Source organism: Corvus brachyrhynchos, unplaced genomic scaffold (genome assembly GCF_000691975.1).
Source record: "Corvus brachyrhynchos isolate BGI_N302 unplaced genomic scaffold, ASM69197v1 scaffold103, whole genome shotgun sequence".
Taxonomy (NCBI): domain Eukaryota; kingdom Metazoa; phylum Chordata; class Aves; order Passeriformes; family Corvidae; genus Corvus; species Corvus brachyrhynchos.
The window spans coordinates 2,741,611-2,766,161 of NW_008237436.1; the positions used below are offsets into that span (position 1 = coordinate 2,741,611).

Sequence of the window (24,551 nt, forward strand, 5' to 3'; positions counted from 1 at the left end):
GGTGGTATAATTTTTTTTTCTTCTTTTAGGTCTGTTAATAAACTTCTTTATATTCTTTCAAGTTTGGTGCCTGCTTTGCATTTCTCCTAATTCTTATCTCACAGCAGATAAACAGTAATGAGTATTTTGGACCAAACCACTACACTAAGCTACAGCTCAGATTTGCTGAATAAGCCAGTAGGAGCTTAATGATAACATGAATAAAAAAAATGGATGGATATATTCTTCAATAGCTAAAAACAATAATGATGTTAGAGAATAAGATGCTGCTTAAATAAACAGTTATATTCTAAAACTAGGTCATCGCTGCTAGACTAACAATTACTGGCAAAGAAGTTGCAACTTATAAGGAAATATTTCTTATGGAATCTCATTACAAAAGAGTATAATTAGAACTCTAATTGGAAATTGGATTTCCAAGAAGAAAGAAAATACCTCTTTACTTAGGAAAGGAGGTCACAAGTATATTCAGTACTCTATTTCTGTGTACAAAATAGAAAATCCTGCATTTTCTTCTAACTCCTGAGGGTCCTGTCTGCAGTGCATATAAGATTTTGTGTCCGTTTAATACAGGTGTACTTGGACAGTTATCAAACTGTGTATATAACAGCTGTTATCAAAACCAGGGCTACAAGTTAGTAGAGGTTCTTTGCATCCAATATTTCTGGTAGAGTTATTAATTTTGTTAGAGCTTCACCAGAAAACACCTATTTGTTGTAAGGGAAATATTTTTGAGGAACACCTTCCAAGAAGACTTACAGAAACACAGGCAGAGCTGTAAAAGCAGTGGTTTCATTCAGGCTGCCTCACAGCTCTCGACTCTGCAGCTTCCCAGATGTCAGGCCCTGGTGGTACAATGCCATGCAATGGTGGAGCCCGGATCAGCTTGGGAATGTGAGAACTTTTAGACTTTCTAACAAGTATTTCTTTTTCAAAGCTTTCTCCTCCATGACCAGACTTTGAGCTCATGTGCACTCTATTGTGGGTGGGTTTCTGGCTTGCCAGGAGCTTTATGAGGAGATTCTTTGCAAATATCCCCAATTACTTCACGAGTTTTTGGAAGTGAGCTTTCTAGATGAAGTGCAGACTTCATTAAAACTACAAAACCTGGTTGATCTTCCAAAAATAACTTGAGGGGATTCTTTGCTTCTTTCAAAAAGTTGGAAAAATTTGGGTTTTTTCCAAACTGGAATACAGAGCTTATTGTCATGTGTAGAATTGCCTGCTGGGTTTCAGTCAGCTTTCATTCTCTAATGTTATTTTCAGAAAAGGTTTTGTGTGTGTCATCAGCAAGGTCAGCTACTAAGGATAAATTTTGTTCTAATTTTTTTTAATCATGTACTGCTGATTTTATAAGATGGTAGACAGTGCTACGAAATGAGCAAGGCAACCTATGCAATTAACAAATGAGATTACATGAACAAATGAGATTTACCTGTAAGAGACTGATACCAATAAATCTGCTAGAAATTAAATGTTTTGAGTGAGACAGAGACACTCCTAGGGATAATGACCAAACTGCTTTTCCTAATAGGACACAAATTCATTGATACACACCAAAAATAACAATTAGTCAGTAATCCTTCAAACCTTGGCCATAGTAGGTGGAACCTGGAATGCTAATATCAAGCCATCCTGTTATAAGGAAGATGAGTGACACTAAATGACCTTAAGAGAAACCTGTCTCGTGCAACCATCCCAAGTGTTTGGCCATAAAACCTGCCCAGCAGTACTAGTATCTAGCAACAGGTCAAAAAATATTTCTCTTAAGACCTCTAAGATGCTCTGAAGGAATCTCTTCAGGCTGAAGCTTGTTAACTGGTAGATATTTTAGTGTAAGTGTTACTGCAATTCCTAATTGACTTCAGACATAATGCTGTCTTCCAGGTTTGGATGCTTTGGCGAAGTACCTAAAAATAATGACCTTGGAGATTTAAACTGATCAAAAATAAAATAGTAATTTGTAAAAAATTGGCTTATCTCTTGTCCATTCTCATTTAAAGAGTTTAAATTCACTGCTTACAGAAGAAATTAGTTCATAAAGAGGAAATTAGAAGCGAAGGACAGTTCTGTGGAAAATGTATTGGACAAGGACTGAGGGGACCTAGGCTAACTTCCCAGTTCTCCAGTAAATCCTCCAAGTTTGGGTGAGGCAGCCAGGGAGCCGTCAAGGGTCTGCCTGTATTTCCTCATTGCTAGAAGGGCAGCGGATGTGTGAGAGGCACAAAGCAGCTGGAGACAGGCCAGTGTCCAGAAACAGGATAGCAACATTCTCCTGGCATTGCACCAGAGGCAATAAATGCTCAGCAGGGCTCCTTCCTCCAGCAGAGATCTGCAGGACTGCAACTATAATGCTTGGGAACCAAGCAGGTGAGTCTGCACTGGACTTTACCATATGGACTTTCCAGCCCAGATCTCCAGGAGTTTCGGGGATTCTGCTTTTTGCTCCACTGCACAAGGTAAACATGCCCTCAGATTTCCAACTGTTCAGTGGTAGCACTTCTGTATCACACTGGGATAAGTTGATGACACATTTATTAACATCCATAAGACTGGATGCATGGAAGATGACTACCATCTAAGCACAGAGGTCAAAGCCTGAGGGTTCAAAGCAAGTGAGTTTGACAGCTCCTGAATTCTGCCACTGCCCCACTGGGAAGAATGCAGTGACTGTCCTCAGACTGGTCAACACAGCAAGTGCTACCTTTGGGTTTCACACTTACAAGTGTCTTACGTCTGGCCTGAGGATAACCTCGAGTGTAAAAGTCAGGACCAAGTAAAGATCAGAGTTGTAACACTGGAGTACAAAGTGATGCCTGGTGGAATTTAATTTGGATTTCAAATTAAAGCTCACTGAAGTGAAATGTCTGTATGAGGCTCTCCACAGGCAGGTTCATAAGCAGCATGTGTGCTACAGGCAGGAATCATACTAGCAGACAACCTCCCGGAAATCTCTGTGTATGGTATAGAAAACTGCTGCTTTTTACATTTAAAATTAACACTGGAATTAACACATAGAAAAGGGAAAGGTGAAAGGAATAGTATCTTCCTGAATGTTTAATTAATGACAATTGCCAGAAAAGCTCTTCTTTTGCCAATAACAAATGTATGTCTAGGGCAGTTATTTCTCATTCTAAATACCTAATCTGATATTATATTTCATCTCAAAGAACTAAATGAGAAAAGATGCTGTAATCTAATCATACCACAATCCAGGTGACATCTGTACTAGGCAGAATACTGTTGTTATTCTGCTGTCTAGTTGCTGTTGCTGAGAATGATGAAGTAGCGAAATTACATTTTCCCATTATTATTTCCAGACACTCTCTGGCAATGGTTTGTTGACTCTAATAAAGCTTCAGACAAAGCTGTCAGCAGAGGAAATGGCAGAAGGGGAGCAAGGAACAGCCTTCACAGCAATACATGAATCTAAAGTCTCCGTGATAGGTTGTGCATTTTCTGATAAAATTTAATGTGTGTGTGTTTCAGAATATATCACAAAGCTGCAGCTGAATTCTAGAGGGATAAATGTATTCTATCAAGTCACGGTGCTTAAGACTTTGACAAACATAAACATATTACAAAGGTTTAAAGAGCCAGAAGCCTTACCTGCTATAGTATTGAGGAACATCAAGTATTCAAAGTTAGATATCTCCCGTCTCTGCCAGCGCTGAGTCATGTTGGAGGATTTATAAAGTTGTCGGGGCGTGGCCAGAGAGATTCTCCTAGGGAATACATTTAAAGAATGATTTTTTTAAGAGTCTCATTAAGTGTTAAGATGTATCGCAACATTATTAGTATGATTAATTTCAGATTCTCTCAGAGGCTTTTTTTATTTCATTTAATGAAGTCCAGAAGACACTATTACCCTTATTTGAGAAATGGCTAAAATTAAGAACCATGTTTTATTTTACCACTACTACAGCATTGCAATAAATCATAATAATATATTTCAGTTTTTATTTTATTCTGAATCTGGTTAAAAGACTGGCATTAAAAGAAACTGCAGACCTCCTGGTGCCAGGCTTGTCCAGAAGGAATAAAAGAGGAATATCATTTCCCTCTTTCAAAAGGATATATTGAGATAAATTCATTAAGGTGAGTGAGTGATAGATTAAAGAGACATACAACTCCATCACACAGGTTGAAGATATTTATTACACAATTTGTGCACCTCCTCTATGGTCAACTAGCCATGACTCTTTCCTATACCCCAGTAAGCTCGGAGATTTCTATTTATAGCCTGCTTTCTGAAAGAAACAAATTTTACTCAGTTATCTGCTTGCACGCTCATCTGCCTGTCTCTTCATAATGACCCCTAAATTGAATTTCATTCAAATTTGGAAGATGAGCAGAAGCTTATATGATACTTAGTTTCCACACAATTTTTGAAATGTACATGCCTGGATAAGGGAGAAAGAATCAAACCACATGCCAAGGAAGAGAAAAGCAGAAAACCTCAACTCTTCCATATTCAATTTAACAACATCACAATAACCAAATACCATGCAGCACCAAGTCTTGAATTAACCATTGTATATACTGTCCCTGGTTGGTAAAATATAGGGGACTTGAGTCAGTCTAGACTAATGCATTAAAGAAAAAAATCTGCAACAGGCAGAATCAGTCTCATTGTGCAAAACTAATTTCTAGAGAAAATAGTTCTTTCCTGAAAAGAAAAAAGACAAGGAAATTTTTAAATGGAAAAAAATATTCATCTCCTCAGATACCTTTTTAAAATAAATTTAGATCTTAGAAACATGTCAAAATAGAGAAATATTTATACCTGTTAAAAACAAGGACAATAAAAAAGACAGTTCCTAATATGTAGTCTGAATTTAGTGAATTTAAAGAATGCATGCAGTAGTATTTACATAGCTTATCAACACTAAATAGACACCAAATGCTTCAGCTTTCAGCTGCACCCTGAGCACATTGTGTGTTATTTCTAGACTCTGAAAGCTGAGTATATTCTTAAAACTAAGTCCTATACAAGGTGTCAAACTGGGCAGCATTTACAAAAATGTGAACCATCTACTTCTAAGATACATGCACATACTCCTAGAGATGAACGAAACCCTTTTTCCAGAGAAAGGGTGAGTGAGTATTGGTATGCTACTGGAGTGTACAGTTATTACAATTATTTGTCTAAATTGCCAGTGTGTAAGTTTTCAATGTCTGCCACACCTCAGCTTACAAATTGGGCAAACAAAAATGACCATGCAAGTGTATTTGCCCAAATAACAGTACATTAGGTCTTGCTAGCTTGGCTAGCCTTATTTTACAGTAGACTAGAAGATACCAAAGATAAATACACTTTACTAGTACACAAGAGACAATACAAAATTTTTTAGAGTTGTTTCTATTACTCTTCTTATGAAACAATTTATCTAAAGAAATACCTGAATGTAATAATACTTAATATTGCATTTTATAGAATAACAACTATTTTTGCAGTAGAACTCTCAAAGACATATGGTTTCCAGTAAATTTTGACTAATGCTACATACAAATTAATAAACACAGAAAATAAAAATACTGAAGAGATCCTTAAATTTACAAAGCATTTTTATCACAGACTTTCTGTTCCTCCCATGACAAAACAACGTTTATGCATCAGTACAGCTTAGTAGCTGCTTTTAGACTTTATTCACAATCTCCTAGGGAGTCTCAAAAATCTGTAAACTGTCAAGTGCTGGACTTTGCATTTGAATGCCTGATTTGAGTGAACTCTACAGAAAATCAAAATATACTAAAAATGTCCTTATTTTCTCCATATCTAAGGTGTTTGAAAGATTCACAGTTTTTTTAGCAGAGGCTGGAAGAAATTATGCACAATAAATTGGTTCCACACCTGCTTGTTTCAGCTAACACAGGAAGACCCACTGTTTTCTGTTTTGCTAAAACCACCCAACTTTGATCAAACCATTTCTTTCTTCAATATGCCATCACCAATATGAAGATGCACAAATTAATGTGCTTCCTTTGCTTCTAGAGAACCATGAAATATCTACTCAAAATGGGAACTACAGAAGACTCTGGTGTACAACAGAATGATCCAATTTTCAAGTTTCATACATTTAAATGTATTTAGAAAACACTTCATGCCATTTGGTGAAGGAAAAGATGTTACATATCCCGTATGTGGAATATGACACACCCCCTTTCACAGTCACTTTCAATTTAGTTAGCTACAATGCAATCTCATACAAAGAATATTTAAGTATCTTCCACATGCATGATGTTTTGTGTTGTGTTGCTCCTGTTCAGAGGAAAAAAAATAAAGACTTGGGAAAGTCACTGACTTCTGACAAGAAACTCATGAATATTCACTTTTAATCAAAGTGCTAGAAAGGGTTTTATACTTTGATGGCATCAAATCTTAGTTTTTCTACCTCTCTCCCTTCACAAAAATCAACCTCTGCAACCAGCTGTATTGAGATCTAGATATCCATCAAATTACTGACATGGCAGAGCTGAGCTATTGTTGAATATAGTTACTGTAATAGTCAAGATGAATTTTTTTCAGAAAAAAAAATCATCCTTTGAATTTCTTAGTTTTATGGACTGGAGTCATTGTTTTCTCTAATGCATTAATAGCCCACAGAGCTTCAGTGGAAGGTGTCAGTATGTTTAGTGGTGAAGATACTGGATCTTTTACCAATTCTTTGATCTCTATATGCTACAAAACCATCAGGCAGCTCACAGTTGGTTTCTGAGCTGTGATGTTGCCCTCAGTAAAAAGACATCAGTAAATTACACCTGAGGTGTTAGAACCATCAAAAGTAGTCTGATAATACCATGCTAAAAATGTGGATATTACTCTACCTATGTAGAATCATATGGAGCTGCAGAAGTTAAAAGACACAGCATTGTCTGCCCAGTTGTATCATTTGGCAAGGTCATAAGGAAACTACTATCAATGCAACATGTTTCAGGAATAGTGAAAATGCATTTATCAAAGACAGATTAATTTGATTACCAAATCAGACTGAACTCTTCAACATGTGACCAATTTTAAGGATGTAATTACTTCTTCGTAACATTAAGCACAGGCTTGAACTCTTTGTTGAATCAAAGCATTAGACAGGCTGTTGGGAAAGGCAGCAAAGAGGCAAACTGAAGACTTGCTCAGAACAGCGGTCTGTAAAGTCTTAGGAAGTCATAATGGTTCACCTGCTTCTAATCCTTTGAGCCATTAGATCATAAATATTTCTATTTACTTCTACTTCCTTGCACCCTTGTTAATCGCAGGATTTCACCATGAAAACAGAAATATACTTAAAAGCCATGTACTGCATTAAAAGTAATTTACTTCTTTGGAATGTTTCCATCATGAATGCAAGCCTTTATGATACTGTAATTAACACTAGGTGACATGTTTATCAGAGTAGTATCAGAGCGGAAATATTACTTGCATAAATGGAACTTAAGAACTTAAGCAAAACAACCAGAAAGGTCTGCTTTTGTTAAGATATTTTAAGGTACAACTTAATCTGGAAAGCTGTGGTGATACAAAAATTCCTAATGTTTTACTCAGTATGGCAGCTCCTTTTGGTTACTCAACATAATTTCTCCTTAAGTTAGTTATACAAATAAGAATAATTTAAAAAAATAGCATTCCAGAGCCAACATGTCCATAGAAAGTAAAAATATATTCTAACATCAACAAAAGATTAACTACAGAGCCAGATTTCCCCTCAGTTATTCCACTGCAATCCTACTGAAGACAATAAGGGTATGTAGACAGGGAAATAAGGGAAAAAAACCATGATTAAGGAGTCTTTATTGTGCATAAATCATACCATGATTACACACAAAAAAAGGAAGAAAAATAACTTCACTACCATATGCCAGATATATTCTGAAGGCTAGCAAGCCCATTTTCGATTCAAATTGAAATTTAATCAAAAAGGTATGGAAATAACTGCATATTATATTGAAGTTGAAACTTTTCTAAATAATTATATATCAACAAACTTTTTCAGACAATTATTCACTGAATAATGCACAAAGGATATGAATTTCAAAAGTAAAAAATGTCACTGTAAATATGAAATTCTGATTGAGAAATTTGCATTTTGTTTGTACTAGAACATGTGGCCATTTCTATTTCAGAAAAGAATACTATTCCTTTCCACTTAGAGACAGCATTTCCTTTAACTTTAGTATATGGAAGAACAATGCAAATATTAACAAGATGCGCCTTCCAAATAAATGCCCCAACTTCCCCTTGATCTCAATGAAAACTTGAGAAATTTGGCAGTTTGCCTAAAGACTTCAGCACATTCAGGAGATCAAGCCTTAGGTATCATGAGACTCTCAAGCTCATAACAGGGAATGATGTTCATCTGGGAATGAAATAGTTCTCCAATTCTACAAATGCTTTGACACTTCAGAGTATTTCCACATTTTGCACTGGGATAAAACAAGGACAATGTGAAGTTTTAGTTTGTAGGAAATTACTTAAAGAAAGAGAAAGATACACTACACTGATGATTAAGTCATTGGTTTTTGGCCAAATCAAGCCAAATGGAGGTCTGAGCCCAAAGCACCATATTTTTTTGGTCATGCTGTGCTCCTCACTCAATTATACTTCTTTATTTTTGTCTCATTTTGACCAGAAGTTAATCCTAAACCTAAAAACAAACAAAAAAAATGTCCCCCCCCAACACAGTGAAGTACACTTGAAGATCATCTCACTTATCCCTGAAATAGGAATGCTTTTATAATATAGGATCTGACAATTTCCAGCCTTATTTCTGGCCATAGGCTGTTTTGCTGTTGATGTTGATGAGAAAATAAAAACTGTTGTTGTCCATAGTATGTGAAAATCTCTAAAACTGAACCTTACTTGTTCTTCCAAAAATATATATCCTCCTTAATTTTGGAAAGAGAATAAGAATAATTCATCATACTAATGAATGGAAGAAATTTGGAAGTTGCAAAATAGCCATTACACTGATAAAAGTTGAAGTAAATCCCCACTCATTCACATAGCTAAAATAATTTACGTTCAGCAAACACAAAACCTAGTCAAGTGCAGTTTCACATCCTGCATAACAATCACAGGAAGGATGAACATTTGACGATATATTTATAAGACCTGACTGGAAACCAGACTTTGAAGAGATAAGGTGTAAGGTTTTTTTACTGGAAGGTACTTATTTCCTGTAATTGAAAAGAAAAAAAATAGAATCACCTAATTTATAATACTTTTACTTCTATTCCATATACTAATAGACCATATAGTAAGTAAAGGTAACGTTTCTCATACTAACCTCAAGAAAAAGAAAATCTTGAGTTTCATGACAGGAATAATGTTCTAGTACAGACACTTAAAAAAATATGAACTGTATAACATAATAAACACAAAATATAAAAACTATTTTAATTAAATTACCTGGCTTGTGGCAAACCATAGCTGGTTCCTACTCCAACACGTGGTAAGCTGTACACAACTTTTTTCACTGTTGCTTGGTCAGGAAAATTAAACATAACAGAAGCTAAATGAAGAAAAGAAAATATGTACCAGTAAAACATTTGCAGAAGTCTGTTTCTTCACCTGCATATATTTTTTAAATGCTTTGGTTTTTATCTGGGGAGGGAAGTCAGTTCCACTTTTATCCTCCTGGGGATCCAAGGTACAACAGAAATTCCTGACATTCTTCACACCTATGTATAATTAGCTGGTTAACATTTTGGCATTAACTCTCCCATTTTGCAGAAGATCTGAGTGTTGTTTACTTCAGAGGAACAACACCTTACTATTAACCCATATAATCTCTTATCAGGCTGAGAACCTGTTCAGTAGTTGGCATGGCATTTGCTCTTCTAACTAGAACCTTAAAACACCCAGGAACAAGGAATTGTTTAATTCCTTTTCCAGCTGAAGTCAAAACTTACATCAGAGCTCCTGAGGGTAAAAGACCACTCACCAGCCACTGAAGTGTGATTCAGAGTAGCACATACAGAAAACTGAGCGGATCCATTTACTGATCTGGTACTTTTTTACTTTAATTCATTTTATAATTAGAAAAGGAAATATCCTTTTATATATTTCACTAAAATATTTACAGACAATTGAGGAGCAGGGTGAGACAATAGAAAAAACAAATTCCTATCCAGCATTTGAAGAACTTACCAATCGCAATGATCTGGTTCCATAAATCAATCTCACTGCTGCACAGAAAGCAGTGAGATTGATTTATGTGATTGATTTTAATACAATTTTCACTGAATACACCCAAGTATTATAGAACAGACATAAGCACTTTATCAAAGGAAGCACAGAGTTTTAATTTTAAGATTAATAAAGAAAAGACAAAATAACCACTACCACAAATTTTATGTGACAAATATAAATTATGACCTACTTCTGTTTGCCATAAACACTTCCAAAGCTGTGTTCTGGAGAAGATAACGTCTTGAGAATACAGCTCGAATCTCGCTGAACATCCATTTTCCATGAAGGCCTTCAGTATAGGCAAGGACCTTTAAAGAAAGTCAAGGTGAGAGTTATTAGCAGGAGTTTTTCAATAAAATATTGCATAAGATAATAGGAAATTTTACCCATCAATTAAGTTAATTGTGTCTCTTTAACACTTAAAAACAGTGACTCAAAATGAACTTGAATCTTTTTAAGAAATGCAAAAAAGAAGTACCTGCTGTTAGAAGAATATCCGCAATTACTGTAACCTGATACTCGTAAGATCTATTTCTCATGTGTCACATCAAACTAATTTCCTCAAAAACACCAAAATCCCAAACTCTACAAGCAAGCACAGGGAAACAGACACACTTGCAATTATGCTTAACTGTATCTTCTTCCAACAGTGTGCATGACACCATTGTCAGTTATGTATCAGATACCAGATTTACTTCTGAGGCTGCCTTGTGCAAAGTACAACCAAAATAATATAACTTGCCATTCACATTCACTTCAGGGTCATAAATTACAAGGCCTCCCATTCCATCAAAAAATAGAAAAATTAGCAAAACCAGTATGTCACCTTAATAATTTTTCTAAAGTTAGGTACATCAAATATCCCAAACCATGAACAAAATTTAACAATTTGTAATTTTGCATTTTAAAATTAATGTGAAAATATTTTAAAATAAAATGGTTAAAAATTAGCATTGCTTTTCCTATTTTACAGTTTCCCAACTGAGTGTATTAATATAAGACTAGATAGTAATATCTAAATAATCTTTTTCACTTTTCTTTCAGTGTTGTGGATGTTCAAAAAATAGACAAAAAAGACACATTTTAACTCGATGTCATCTTTATTAACTTATCTCATCTGTATCATGCACTGTAGAACAATCTTTTTCCAACCCTTTTTCTCAGCTGGCAGGCTCCCTTCAGCCCTGCACCTCTGCTCAGGTGGGCTCTGCCATGGCACTCCTAGGAGGAGTCAGTTGTTTGGGATGGGGATCCTCACCACACCCATTTGCATTTCCCAGGCTCTGTAGACTGCGCCTTTACCTAGGCTGCAGCCACTAAGAGAATTGCAGCCTCAGTGAAACAAAGAAATATAGTGAACACCTTCCCTAAAGCGAAGTGCAAAAAGGTTTCAGACTGGAGAAACTGAATTTCTCTGTTCTCCATTAGGTACACAAAAACTGTCATACACCAGCTCGCAGTGCTTTACTCACTCATTTGAGGTCTTTACTTTCCGTAATCATGACTTCCCCCAGCTCCTGAACAGGAAAATGTTAGGGAGACCATATGCTGCTGCTGTCAGTGATCCTTCATGCTTGAGGAAATGGCAATTGTATTTCTTCAATCTTTTCACTGGTGCAGCTTCGAGTTAGTAACACATCTCCATATATGAAAAAGCTAATTTAAGTTTGTGCACTTGGTGTTCAACCTTTTTCTCATAACCATGATGAGTCTATTTCAGAGAGGATGGTAATAACAGCAATGCAAAACTGCATCAGCACACGGAAAAAGCGTTCAAATGTTAGTTCTGTCCTTGATAGAAACCAGTCAGGGGAACAGAGTGATCCCCCCATACTATTTACATGAGAATAAGTTACAGACAGAACTCTTAGACCAACAGTGAGATGACACTGTTTGATTCACCTCAGCTTTCCACACTAGTTAAACACAGCTTAGAAGACGGGAAGGAGCTTGATTATTTGGAGGTCACCCAGACACATGCAAGAGACTGTGTGCTCCCTCCACTCAGTCAGTGGTAGAATGCTACCTCACATGCTAAATTCTTGCAGTGGTTAAAAATCTGCACCTTATTTTTACTTTGAACTCTGATAGGTCTTGTGACGCCTTTGTGAGCTTTCTAGTATCAGGTAACTCCTCCTTGTGTTGGTAATTACAGACTGGATCCAGTTACTGCTTAGCCTTCTCTTTGATAAGCTAAATAAACCAAATTTTCCTTGGTTTTCTTTCACTGACATCAGATGCTAGCACACAGCTGGTATCATGTATGTGAAATTCAGGTGGATAAGAACAATGATGCTGAAGATTTAAGCACTCTCCTTCTTTGAATGTGTTCTGCTGCTATCTGATATGTAATTTTTGTAAATACACAGGTTTTTAAGATAAAGAGAGGAAATTCTGAGAAAACCGCTCACATTTAAAAAGCTAAAATATGAGAAAAGTCTCTCAGAAGGAGGAGTTTGAAATGTATATAGCTGTAACCAGATCTATAGCAGCCAACAAATTTGCCAAAGAATTAGTTCCTTGACAAAGCATCATGCTTCAGGAAACCTCTTTTTGTATCAAAAATGTTTCTAGTTATTTTTTTGTAAAGAGAAATGTTTACTGATAACTAAACCCTATATATTAACATTTTAGAGGATTCACAGTAATATATTTATGATGTATTGATGTATACCACAGCTTAGTTATTGTAGATCAACACCAAAAGCACACCGTATACCAATCATTCACCGGTTGCCTTTTACTTCCTCCTCTTTTTTAATTAAGTATAAAGCAATTGCAACTACACAGAGGTACATTCAGCCCACTATGAAATGAATGACTTATGATAGCACTCCAGTAAAACAGTAGAATGGAATAGGAAATCAGAGGAAAGAGAGGAGTCTATAATCCAATTAATGTCCTCAATTACACTCTTCTTAACTGTCTATTAGTCCTACAAATATCAGATTATCATGCCATTATTAAATCATCTGAATTATTTCAGTATTTCTATTGTAACATTTTCCTGTCTGAGATATACTACCCATTTTTGCCATCTTCCGTAACATTCATCTTACACCATTTTCATGTGATGCATTAAACCTCCCATTATTAGATATCTGCAATTTACAGCAGATATTACTGACATGGTTGCAGAATTCTTTCTTGTTGTTATAACAGCCAAATCAAAATAATTTTATTTTTCTGAATTTGAATCCTTTAAAAGGTTTATATGGCTTTTTTTTTTCCTTCCAGGATGATTTTTAGCATTTCACTTTCTCATAGGACGTGAATGAAATCCTGGCTATTTTACATTTTTTTACAGACTGTATGTATTGTATATTCCATTATTCATACAAACATGGAAATAACTACTTCACAATGCAAATACACTGAAATTATGTTACCTAGTTATCTGAAGGCAAGATTTCCATGTCTTCCAACACTTCGTTATTTAAGTTATTTATTTAAGTCAGTACTCCTTATTTTGATAGTTTTATGAGTTTTTCTCCCAAAAACATTCATGAAGACTTCCTGTCTAGGCATGTTTTAATAGTTGAAAATTCATGACTAAGCACAGAACTCTAGATATACCTCAGATAAGCTGTCTTTATTAAAATAAAAAACAAGCGTCCAATATCTACATTTGAACTAAGAACACTTTTCAATTTTAATATCAGCTGTAGCTGTTTGCTTTAGAGCTCATTTCTCCTTGTAAAACCCTTTCACTTAGGAATATGTGTATGCTTTAAAGATATCTATTTGCTAGAATTCATTGCAGCAAGATGAAGCTCCCACCTAAAAAGGGAACGAGAAGTCTCTAAAACTCAGGATTTTTTAATAGGGAAAAACATCTATTGGCAACGCTTATTTAGATTAGGTTACTAAAGCAGCATGGGATGCAGATGGAAAGCTCTAGAGAAGAGAAGCAGAACCATTACTAAAGTGCTTTCCTACGTGGATCAAATATGAAGGCTCCACTATTTTAATTTTATTTCTGATGTAACCAAGATCTTTTTTTTTTCTTTTCAATTAAGAGTCAATACATTATTAATCATGAACCTACTTTGGTAGTTATTCAATTATTGATAATGAATTGCTAATTAACAGTTGGAATTTTGCACTAACCAGAAGACCAGAAATACTAGTGTACATTTCGCTAGAATCCCTTGTAGATTATCTCCACAGAAGGAACACTTAAGTATGGAGGCTCATTTTTGCTGCTTTATACAATTTTTTGGTATCTCATAGCACCAGACACAGCATGCAAAAGGGTATTCTGGCCCTTTTCTTTTGATTATTGTTTCTGGAATTGAAATAATCACAAAATCAGGTGCTATAAAGAAATCAAGGAAAGCAGCCTGTACAATCCTATCTATTCTCAGTCACTAACTTTACAGTAAGAATGGTCACTCCTGCAGTCTGTTGCAAAGAATTGTTACATACTTCCTTTTTTTTAAATAGCTCTTTGGGGTGATTAATTATGCCTATGCATGTGAATTGAATCTCCCGTTTTCAGTGGAAATTCATCATTTGTCTTTTGAAGCCACATATCTGATTCAGGATATTTTAATTCCAATCTGATTTCTCAATGAAAGTGTTGATTGATACTTGTAACATTTTTCAAGCTTTGTTTATTTCTAGTGCAAAATGCATGTATCCATTAATATGCAATATATTTCTTGATCTTTTTGTAGGTTTGTTTGATGAACGGTGAAATAGACGTGAAAAAACTTTTCCTAGTATCTAATCTGAATCTCCCCTGTCTCAGCTTAAAGATATTTCTTCTGGTCCTCTCACTGCAGGCACGGTACGAGAGACTGGCCCCCACCTGGCTATACCCTTCTTTCAGGGAGCTGTAGAGAGCAGTGAGGTTCTCTGTGAGCCTCCTTTTCTCCAGGCTAAATACCCCTGGCTCCCTCAGCTTTTTCCCACAAGACATGTTCTCTAGTCCTCTCGTAAGCCCTGTTGCCCTTCACTGAACATGCTCCATGGAGGAGAAAACATGGAGGACTTCACAAACTGAAGCACGGTGTGTAGTTATTTCATCAGAGTGCCACCTACAGCACTGTGGTTATGCACCTGGCCCAGGTACAAAATAGGCATTTAGAAAACAGTTTGGCATCACTCTATGCTTTTAGAGCTTAAAAATGCACGAAATTTATTACTGAAAATCATTCTCTCCTGTCAGGGATCTGGATTTCCCTTTTTTCAAGAGCTGTCTAGCATTGCAATTTGCTGCAAGGAAAATGTGAAATTCTGAATGCAGGTCCTCATGGGTTAAGAAAAATGGCTCCTATGAACACACAGCAAACTTTCTTCTCCAGAACAACCTAACACCACAGAGTTCACTACAAGTACATGGCAGACTGCATGATTGCTTCATGTACTCTAAATACAGATGGAGATGACAGACACTGATGGCATGGAACCACACTCCTAGGGTTTATGAAATACCATATTGAGTAAACGTTTTATAATTTCAAAATGTTTAATGAAGTACTGAGTGTGATCAAATTTTAGATTTAGCAGGAAAAATAAGTATACACTATAACAAGGGATATATCATGTCAAGATAGACAAGTGTAAAAAGAAGCTATATTTATTAAGAAAATTCAAAATCAGGTAAGTTCAAAAAATGAACCACCTTGTATTTTGCTTTTCTAAAATGGGGAAATCGAGAAGGTAAATAGACAGGAAGGACAATCCAAATGAATTTGATGTCCTAGCATTTTACTGACTTTTTACTACTTTTTTATACATTTAGACCACCTTAAGAACATCTTAGTGGCCTCAATCCCCATAATCACACTAAATACTTCTAAAATCTCACCAAAATACTATGTTATCATTTTGTCATTGCACATTTTGGTCTAGTAAAATGTTCTCACTTTCTCTTTACATTAGGGTCTCTTTTCCTCTTCTTTATAACATGCTCCTGTGTAAAACGTTTCTTTATCTGTAAGCCTTAAAAGCTGTCCTCCAAGTAGCCCTTGTAATGTTATGCTCTGCAGGATGAACTGGGTATTATGTGCCATTAGAATTTCTCAATTCACATCAGTTTTAAAAATCTTTTTTAGGACTTTTTTTTAAAATAAATATTGGCACTCCCATTTCATTTTTCTCCTCTTCTTCAGGGATCTAAAAAATGCAGATATTATTTTTGTGGTTTTGGACTTTATTTCCTTGCCAAATGCTCTCAGCTTATACTTCTATTTCCAATGTTGTTTTAAGCTTTCAAGAGGCCCCTTGTCTTGAAACATGAGGTTCTGTTCATCCAAACCTTTTCTAAATTTGATTTCTCTGGTCAGCATACCACTTTGTTATCCATTAAAACAATGCCCACTCAGCTTAAAGCAACAGATGTTCTTATTCCCACATTCATTTGCAGTCATCTGAAAAATTATTTGAAGTTGGTCCACTTGAAGGCCATTTTCCTCTTTTCATTGGCAAAATGGTTTTGCATGTTATGATTTTGTGTTTTAGGCAAGGAATGGAAAGGATGTTGGAATTTTTTGAGTAGTTGCAGCAAAGTAATGAGAGTAAAAAACCAAACCCTACTCCAATACCTTTTCTATTCTAAATGCACCATTTCTAACACAGCATTTGTGAAACACCAGTGCATAGTTTTAAATATAAGGATAAGTGCAAACAAAATTCTGAATAATAATTATTTTATCATTAATTTTGATCTCTGTGCCTTTGCACAGTTTCCTTTTCCATGCAACATGCAAACAGATTGTCAATTTAGGCAACTCTTGAAATGCCAGTAATAGACTGACATTCTTGGGAAGAACAGCATCAGGAAGAGGTAGCAGATTTAGACACTATCACCTTAGAAAAGGTAGGCAGAGGCCTTTTTTAGGCTCTACTTCCATATTCAGCAGTTATTGTTTTAAGCAGAGGCTCCACTGATTTAAGTATTTTAAAACCAGGAATAAAGCTGATGGTGCTGGCTGGAGCAACAGCACGTGTGGAGAAGCAGAACGCAAATATATTCTAGTGGCACAGAAAGTCATATCAGAGAACAGCCCAACTCAAACCACAGAGGTTGAAGAATCAAGTAACGGAGCAAAATCCAAAGTAGAAAGGCACAATTAGTTCTGGTAGCCACAGGATTGAAGCAGATTGTGTCAGTTACCTCACAAGGTTTAAAATGATTTTTTGTTGACTTTGGCAACAATGGGATGTCAGACTCAAATCTAGTGAGAAATGTTAACAGAACTATGTTTCCATTCTCGCTCTACATCTCATGCTCAGAGATCAATCCAAACTGGGGAGTGGTGATCTCAGACTCAAACTGCTCTGAGCAATTCTGCCCCAGCAGTGAAAGGCAATCAAATTATTTCAATTAGAACCACACAAGTTACAGTTTAGTGGGCATGCCAAAAAGGACATAAAATTGATATGATCTGAGCAAAACCAGACTTTTTTTTAAGGAATAAAATTGGAGAGCTTCTTTTTCTTTCAACTGGAACTGGTTCATTCTCCTCAGCAAAAGTAAGACGATTGAAAGAAAGGACTTTTAACATTTACAAATTCAGGGAGAACACAGTGTTAAGAATGCTTGTAAGTGGAAAACAAAGCAGGATATTTATTCAATAAGTAGATCTTTGACAAAAAATGCAGCTTTATTAAACCTGTATTATAGGTGGATTTCAGAGAATTTGTGAGAGTTTTATCTGAGAAAAGTTGCAGCAGAAGCAAAAAAACATAGAAATAGTTTGAAAAATAAAGAATGTATGGTATCCCTAAGTATGTGATGCGTTCTTTCCCAAGAATAAAGACATCATAAAATTCTCCGGGTGTTTTGTTTTGTTGGGTTTTTTTCCCAGAACTTGCATATATTTATTCAAAAGTGCAATGCAATAAAAAAGTGCATAAATACTCAAATGTACCATATCACAAATTCTTAACATTCTAATAACTGAAGGCATTATAACTGGTCTTAGGAGAAGTCTAAATATTGAGCTTTGTTTAAACATTACTCTTTTCCTACCAAATGAAGGTAGAACAATAGTTGTTTGTCCCTCTTTTTATAGATGTGAACTTCATGTCATACAGGAGATATGTGGAAGCATCTTGGATTTTAACAGTTTGACATCTGATTTATTCAGTGCAGAATGCACATGATGTAATATCTATAAAAGTCAATAGAATTCATTTTTTTTCTACTACCAGGCTTAATTTTTTTATGTTCCTAATATCTCTTCATATATGATTGATCAAAAACCAGTAATACTTTGTTTTCAACTTCATATACAAAAGCTGTTTCATTAATCCCAATACTTAGGAATATAATCAGAGCACATTCTACTCCTGAAATTTTAGCAATAGATTAAAAATTAATTTTTATACTAAAAAATAAATATATTAGTTTATTAAGTAATATGTATCTGCTACATCTACAACATCCTCACCATCCCCAAAACTTCTGCAATGCAGTTTGTAACAGTCAAGAAAATCCTCAAGAAATTCAAAATTCTACAGCTCAAAGAATCACAGAATCAGTCAGGTTGGAAGGGGTCACAGTGGTTCATCTGGTCCAACCTCCCTGTTCAAGCAAGGTCATCCCAGAGCACATGGCACAGCATTGTGTCCAGACACTCACCTGTGCCCAGAAGTGTTGGGTATGGAGCACCAGTGACTCCTGGAAATCAGTTTGCTTGGAGTCTGAATTTAGAGTAGATTCAGGGCTACTCTGTGTTATGTCAACTTCTAAGGCCCCCAAAGTACAATTACACTGCCTGTGAATAATGGTGAACATATATCAAAGTATCTTCATCTTCATAATGTACTGCAATACCAACTGATTCTTTATTAACCCACTTAAAACATGCCTAAGATGAGTTTCTTTTGCACTGCTGGAGAAGACAAGGAATTATAGCACTGGGAAAAACCTAATCCACAGCTCCAATAGCAACCAAAATTCTACTGTACTTTTTCATATTACATATGGAATGTTATCTATTATTACTAAGTCTGTGCAAAGAAAGAATAGCAAAGTTTCTTCTGAGAATTTTAACTCGAGTATTTGCAAACTGCCTGCTGTTACTCAATAATAACTTAATTAGTTTGCACTTCAATATGCTTATTTTGTTTTAATATTACAGGAAAAGTATCCATGCATTCTATACTTGTTTTAAAGAACGTATTTTTATTAGATACTATAATTTAGCACTGGTAAATAACTCCATACAAAATATAAAAACTACAAAAATTGACATGTATCAAATGTAAGCTGTGTATATAAACTACAGAAATGATTTTTATATTTCTTTCAATGAATGGAGCCATATTTACACATTTTTTTGTATGTGCATTCTGTATACTCTACGTCTACTTTCTCATACCTAACCATCACCTTTTTTAATTTAAACAATTTAAATGTCAAAATTATAGATAATTGAAATATTTGGGGGGTCTAATCCTACTCAAAAAATCCTCATGAAAACTATGAAAAATATTAAGAATATCTACTCAGCTGGCTACTAAAAATGGATTTGGGGGAACATATTTAGTCTTCCAACCTCTTCACAAAGCAGATTTGATATACAGCTCCCTCCTCTTTGGATTTCTAGCCAACTGGAAAGCAAACCTGCATGTCATAAATTTGGGCATACTCAGAGGCTTTCCTGTGGTGAACTCCAGGTTCCCAGTATGAAATTACTGCAACACCTGTCAGCATAGAGAGGTACTTTGTGTGAACGTGCCTCAGTTTTTATCCACTACAAGCTGCTTTGCCACAGAAGGTATTTAAATTTTATGGACTTCTGGGTACTATGCATCTATGAAAAAGTGTGCCAATCCCAGTCAAAAAGCATTCTCTCATACAGCCTCAATTAATTGCTTCTTAACTTTTATTTAATTAAAAAAATAATAAAATGGGATTGTACTCAAGCTTTAGAAAGAGATTAGATATTTCCATTTTTTTTAATAGATTACAAGAGCCAACTATTCAAATTCTCCTATTAATCTACAGTCTTACCTTTTTTTTTTTTTTTTTTTTCCTGGGGCACAGGCTAATTACTTTAGAAGAAAATAAACCCTACTAACTTGTATAGACAGATTACTGCATGTACAGTGACTGGTTCTATTTCTACTGCCATTAAGTCTGTATTTGAGGCATATCACATTCCTTTTAAAGAACAAAAGCACCCTAGGTAACAATATATCTCTAATAGACTCAATTTCCCAAGATGCATCTTTTCCTTGCAACCAAGTATCCCAAATGCCACTGCTTGAAGTAGAAGTTGAGAGTACTGAGTTCATCCAGATAGTGATCTCAGCATTTTACAAATTTGCTTCACTTTCACTGAAAGCCAAGGAAGTCAGATATAAAGAGAAAAGAAAAAAATAGGGTGTGGGGGAGGGTGAATTCAAAGCCAGGAAAATTAAAATGTAAAAATGTGTCTTAGCTCTCGAACATGAAATGCTGTCCAACGTAAATTAATATATTGGAAAATATACAGTGTTCCTCAGTTTTACCATATTATCATGAAGTTCCTTATTTTTAGAGGGTTTCTTTCTTATCTATACACATTTGTAAGAGAAAATAAAGTCATACAAAAGGATCATAACAGTGTAATTAAATGAAGAAAACATTTGAATTCAACAGTTCAAAAGTTTACAGTCACCTTCTAATCCCCTCACTGTGCAAAAACAAAGTCTGAAAATTGCTATTCTAAATGTTATATTACTGGTTTCACCTGTTATGCATAAAACAAACCATGCAACAACAAAAAACCAGCCAGTGGACATATAGCTATAGAAGGAACCTCATTTTTTCAGTCAGAGAATCCACAGTGAAATATTTTCTCTTCTTTATTTACATTCAAGGGAATTAATGATGAAACCAAGCTAAAATAAGTCCCCACTCAACTTTGTAGTATAACGATGGGTTACTTTTAGAGCAGTCTTAGAGAGAAAATCCAACACATGCCATTTGACTGCTGCAAAATAATCCTCACTCTGCTTCTTCTTCTTCCCATGAACTGTAATACAAGGTCCAATAGACAGCCTCAGATGCATCTCAGGTCCAGTACATGCTTTTCAAACTTAATCAAGGGAATATAGAAATGTATATAAAAAGATGAAAGTGCCTTTGCCTTTATACATACTGAAGAAAAAAAAAAAAACCTAGGGGGAGAAAAGTGAGATCTTTCATAGAGGAAGGTTAAGTCTGATGCTAATGCTTATTTAAAATGGTGACAGTCTGAAGTAGTGAAGCCTTGCCGGGCTGCTTTAATTTCTCCCTGGAATAGCTCTCTCCCAACCTTCGGCAGCACATCAAAGTCTCTGGAGCTCAATTAAAATTGGATTATATTGAAATGCTCTATCTATGGAACTGTGTGCTCACTAACACTTTTCTTTCAGTAATACTCCAGATGACAGTTGCCCATCCCAATTTAAACAGTTGTCATAGAGACCATGAACTAAAGCAGCAGTAACTAACAACACAAAGGAAAGGTAAGTGGTAGGATTTCTGTGAATGAAGGGCTCAGTTTGCAGCCGCAGTGCTCACACTGCAAGCAGCTAAACGCAGAAAGCATAAAAGGCTGTAATATTCTCCTTGCTCCTAAGGAGAAGGGCAAAGTAAGCAAAATGATAAATATTTTCCTTTTTTCCCCCAGTAGCTAATAGTGTTTTATATTCCAGCATGTTGTAGCTACCTAAATGTCCAGAATTAAATGACACTCCCTAAGAAAAACAGCAGATAACCCCGGAGTCAATCTACAGTCACCAGCTCATAAATTAAAGGCATCAAATTGCATTTTATAATTGCAATAGAAAAAAAAATGAGGTATTATCTTTTTCTATTCAAACATTTTATAGAAAATTCTTTAATTATACATGATGTATAAATCCTTTGTCTTTATGATAAAAACCTAAATTAAAAATCTGATACAAATCTGTAGGAAATTCATAGTCAACCCATCTGGTTAACACTGTGACATCCAATATGTGTAATACTTTCAAATTATTTTGTTACTGGTTTTAATTGTTTTATAATCTAACCATGTAGATTTTTGATGTACTGCCCCAAAGCCTGACAATACCATTGGAAAACTCCGGCAGTTTCCAAAACTCCCAAAATAACATAAACAGCTTATGTTTCTGGCAGCACCAGACAGCAATGTATTTAACAGCATAGATTGCTGGTAATGATACTATTTTCTCATGTAGATGGCATGTTTCTGGCACTATAAACCCCTTAACCTTTCTTGTAATTGGCTTATTGAGAGTCCCAAGGTTGTTTTTTGTGCCATTGGGCTGATCACCATGGAAATGAACACTTATTGCTGTTTCACTGTAGTGCTCTATTTTTCTTCCAAGCCCTCCACAAGCATTCTCCCTGCTCTCCCGGGAAGGCAGCGTTAGGATTTTGAAGCAGCAACAAGGCAGAGTGCAAAGAGCGCAGGCCAAAGGGGAAGAAAACAAAAATGTGTCAGAAAATCTAAAAACCGCACAGATCAGAATTTGTCAAAACAAGGCCTTGGTTTAAACCAACAAGAAGGGCCCCCACAGCTTGGGCCTTGACAAAGCATGGCCTTTTTATTTTTTTTCCCCCCACTTTATTATTATATCTTTTTTTTTATTTTTAGCCCAGCTGTAGAAAACACCATCTAATGAACCTGTCTGGGGCTGCTGTCCCCATCCTGTCAGGCATGTCAGGAGATGACAAGCACTGGGGACAGGCCGCCGCCAGTCACAGACAGGCCTGCCAGCTGGAGAGTTCAGCCCCAATCTAATCACGCCACCAGAAAATAACTTTCACGCTTGCAGACTGACAGGATGGGCTCAAGGAAAAAGAAAAAGGGAAAAAAAAAAAATAGGATTGAAACAATGCTTTTTGTTTCAATTACAAACCTTTATTGGCACGGGGAAGGGTAGTGGGCGCAGGGAACACTTTTTAAAGCTGCTAGCACTGCTTGTTGGTTTCCTTTAGTGGGACTGTTTCTGTCTTTCTTTTAACACAAATAAGACCAGTACAGACATTAATGCCAGCAGTTACAAAACAAAAGTGAAAATGAGACAGTATTTGTGGCACCTGGATATGTTTTTGCTACATTTGTTACTATGCATACACTCTCTTTTACAAAATATATATAAACATAAATCTATCTGCAACCATTGGTAGAGCTATATTTATAAAAATGTGTGAATTATGGTATGTGTTTTTATTATTTCAAAACAACTGGGCTCATTCAACATTGTATCTGTTCATAGCCATCACTCTACAGTTTGCATTCTCATTTGGGCAAAAACTGCCAAAGTAAAAATGGTAAGACTGTTTGTGCTCCTGAAATGGGAATGAATACTCATACATAAGAAAAAAAATTTAAACAAAAGTATTAGGGCCATTGGCTTCAACATACTTTGTTCTTTCCTATTTGCAAATAGACTGTGAATAAACAAAAAGGTAAACCTTGAACATGTATCTTCAAAAGGGCTATAATGAACAAGCAGTAGTGTACTGGTAGGCATCCTGTCTTTCTCATTCAAAAATTGCCAACAAAGACTTCCACTCCAGAAATTTAATAATCAAAGATTGCTCACATAGATCTCTGCTCCAGAAATCTAATAATCAGTAAATCCACAGAAAGAGAGGCTGAAAATTATTATTTAAATAACTTGAAAAAGTAGTTCCCCCAAAAGCCATTAAAACAAGTTATTATGTCTAGACACAAATTTACTTCAAAAATAAACATCCAGCTAAAATGAAAATGTGAAGTGTTAACTACATGTATTCTATCTACTCCTAAATGTATATCATAGTATATTTATCTTTTGGTGTATGTATCTTAGTGTATGTATATCTTAGCAAACAATTTGCATTATTTGAAAGTGAACTGGAATGGAAAATGAGTTATTCATGTAGTACTTAGCAATTACTTTAGGAAGAAATTATGAATGAGCATAGGTCCATTTAATCCCTATAAAATAATAAAAAATGAAGATTTGTTATTACATCCTGCCATTCATTCACTCTCTGCTGACATTATAGATGTCAGAAAGTCTGTTTAAAAGCTTGCTATCTCTATTCATCTTTGTTTCTGGCATGAAATACAGACTATAATAATCTTGTCAAGCCTACATTTAGACACTAATTCATGACCCTCTGCTACAATTTAGAGAAAATTCATACATAACTCTTTTAAGACAAACTATGACCCCATACGGAAGAGTAATATTTAGAATCAGCTGCCAAATATATGCTGACTAAAGCCACAGCCACCCTGATGTTTCCGTATGAATGAGATAGCCAAATCATTAAGATTCATTAACTTTTTTTTAACCTGAGGACTAATAAGACTTTTTTCCCCATTTTGAGATATTCAACTAGGCATCATCTTACTTTCCTGGAAGGAGAGGAGTCATT

The 24,551-nt window shown here is 35.5% G+C and overlaps 1 protein-coding gene across 9 annotated transcripts in view; it reads right to left on the reverse strand.

Moving 5' to 3' along the window:
* Positions 1-24,551, reverse strand: part of NBEA (neurobeachin) — a 388,857-nt gene that overhangs the window by 89,927 nt on the left and 274,379 nt on the right. For all 9 annotated transcript variants that reach the window (XM_017731325.1, XM_017731319.1, XM_017731324.1 and 6 more), the window contains 3 exons: positions 10,377-10,494; positions 9,404-9,506; positions 3,610-3,725 (listed from right to left, as the gene is read on the reverse strand). In XM_017731325.1, the coding sequence (XP_017586814.1) occupies positions 3,610-3,725; positions 9,404-9,506; positions 10,377-10,494 (337 nt within the window). The remainder of the gene's footprint in view (positions 1-3,609; positions 3,726-9,403; positions 9,507-10,376; positions 10,495-24,551) is intronic.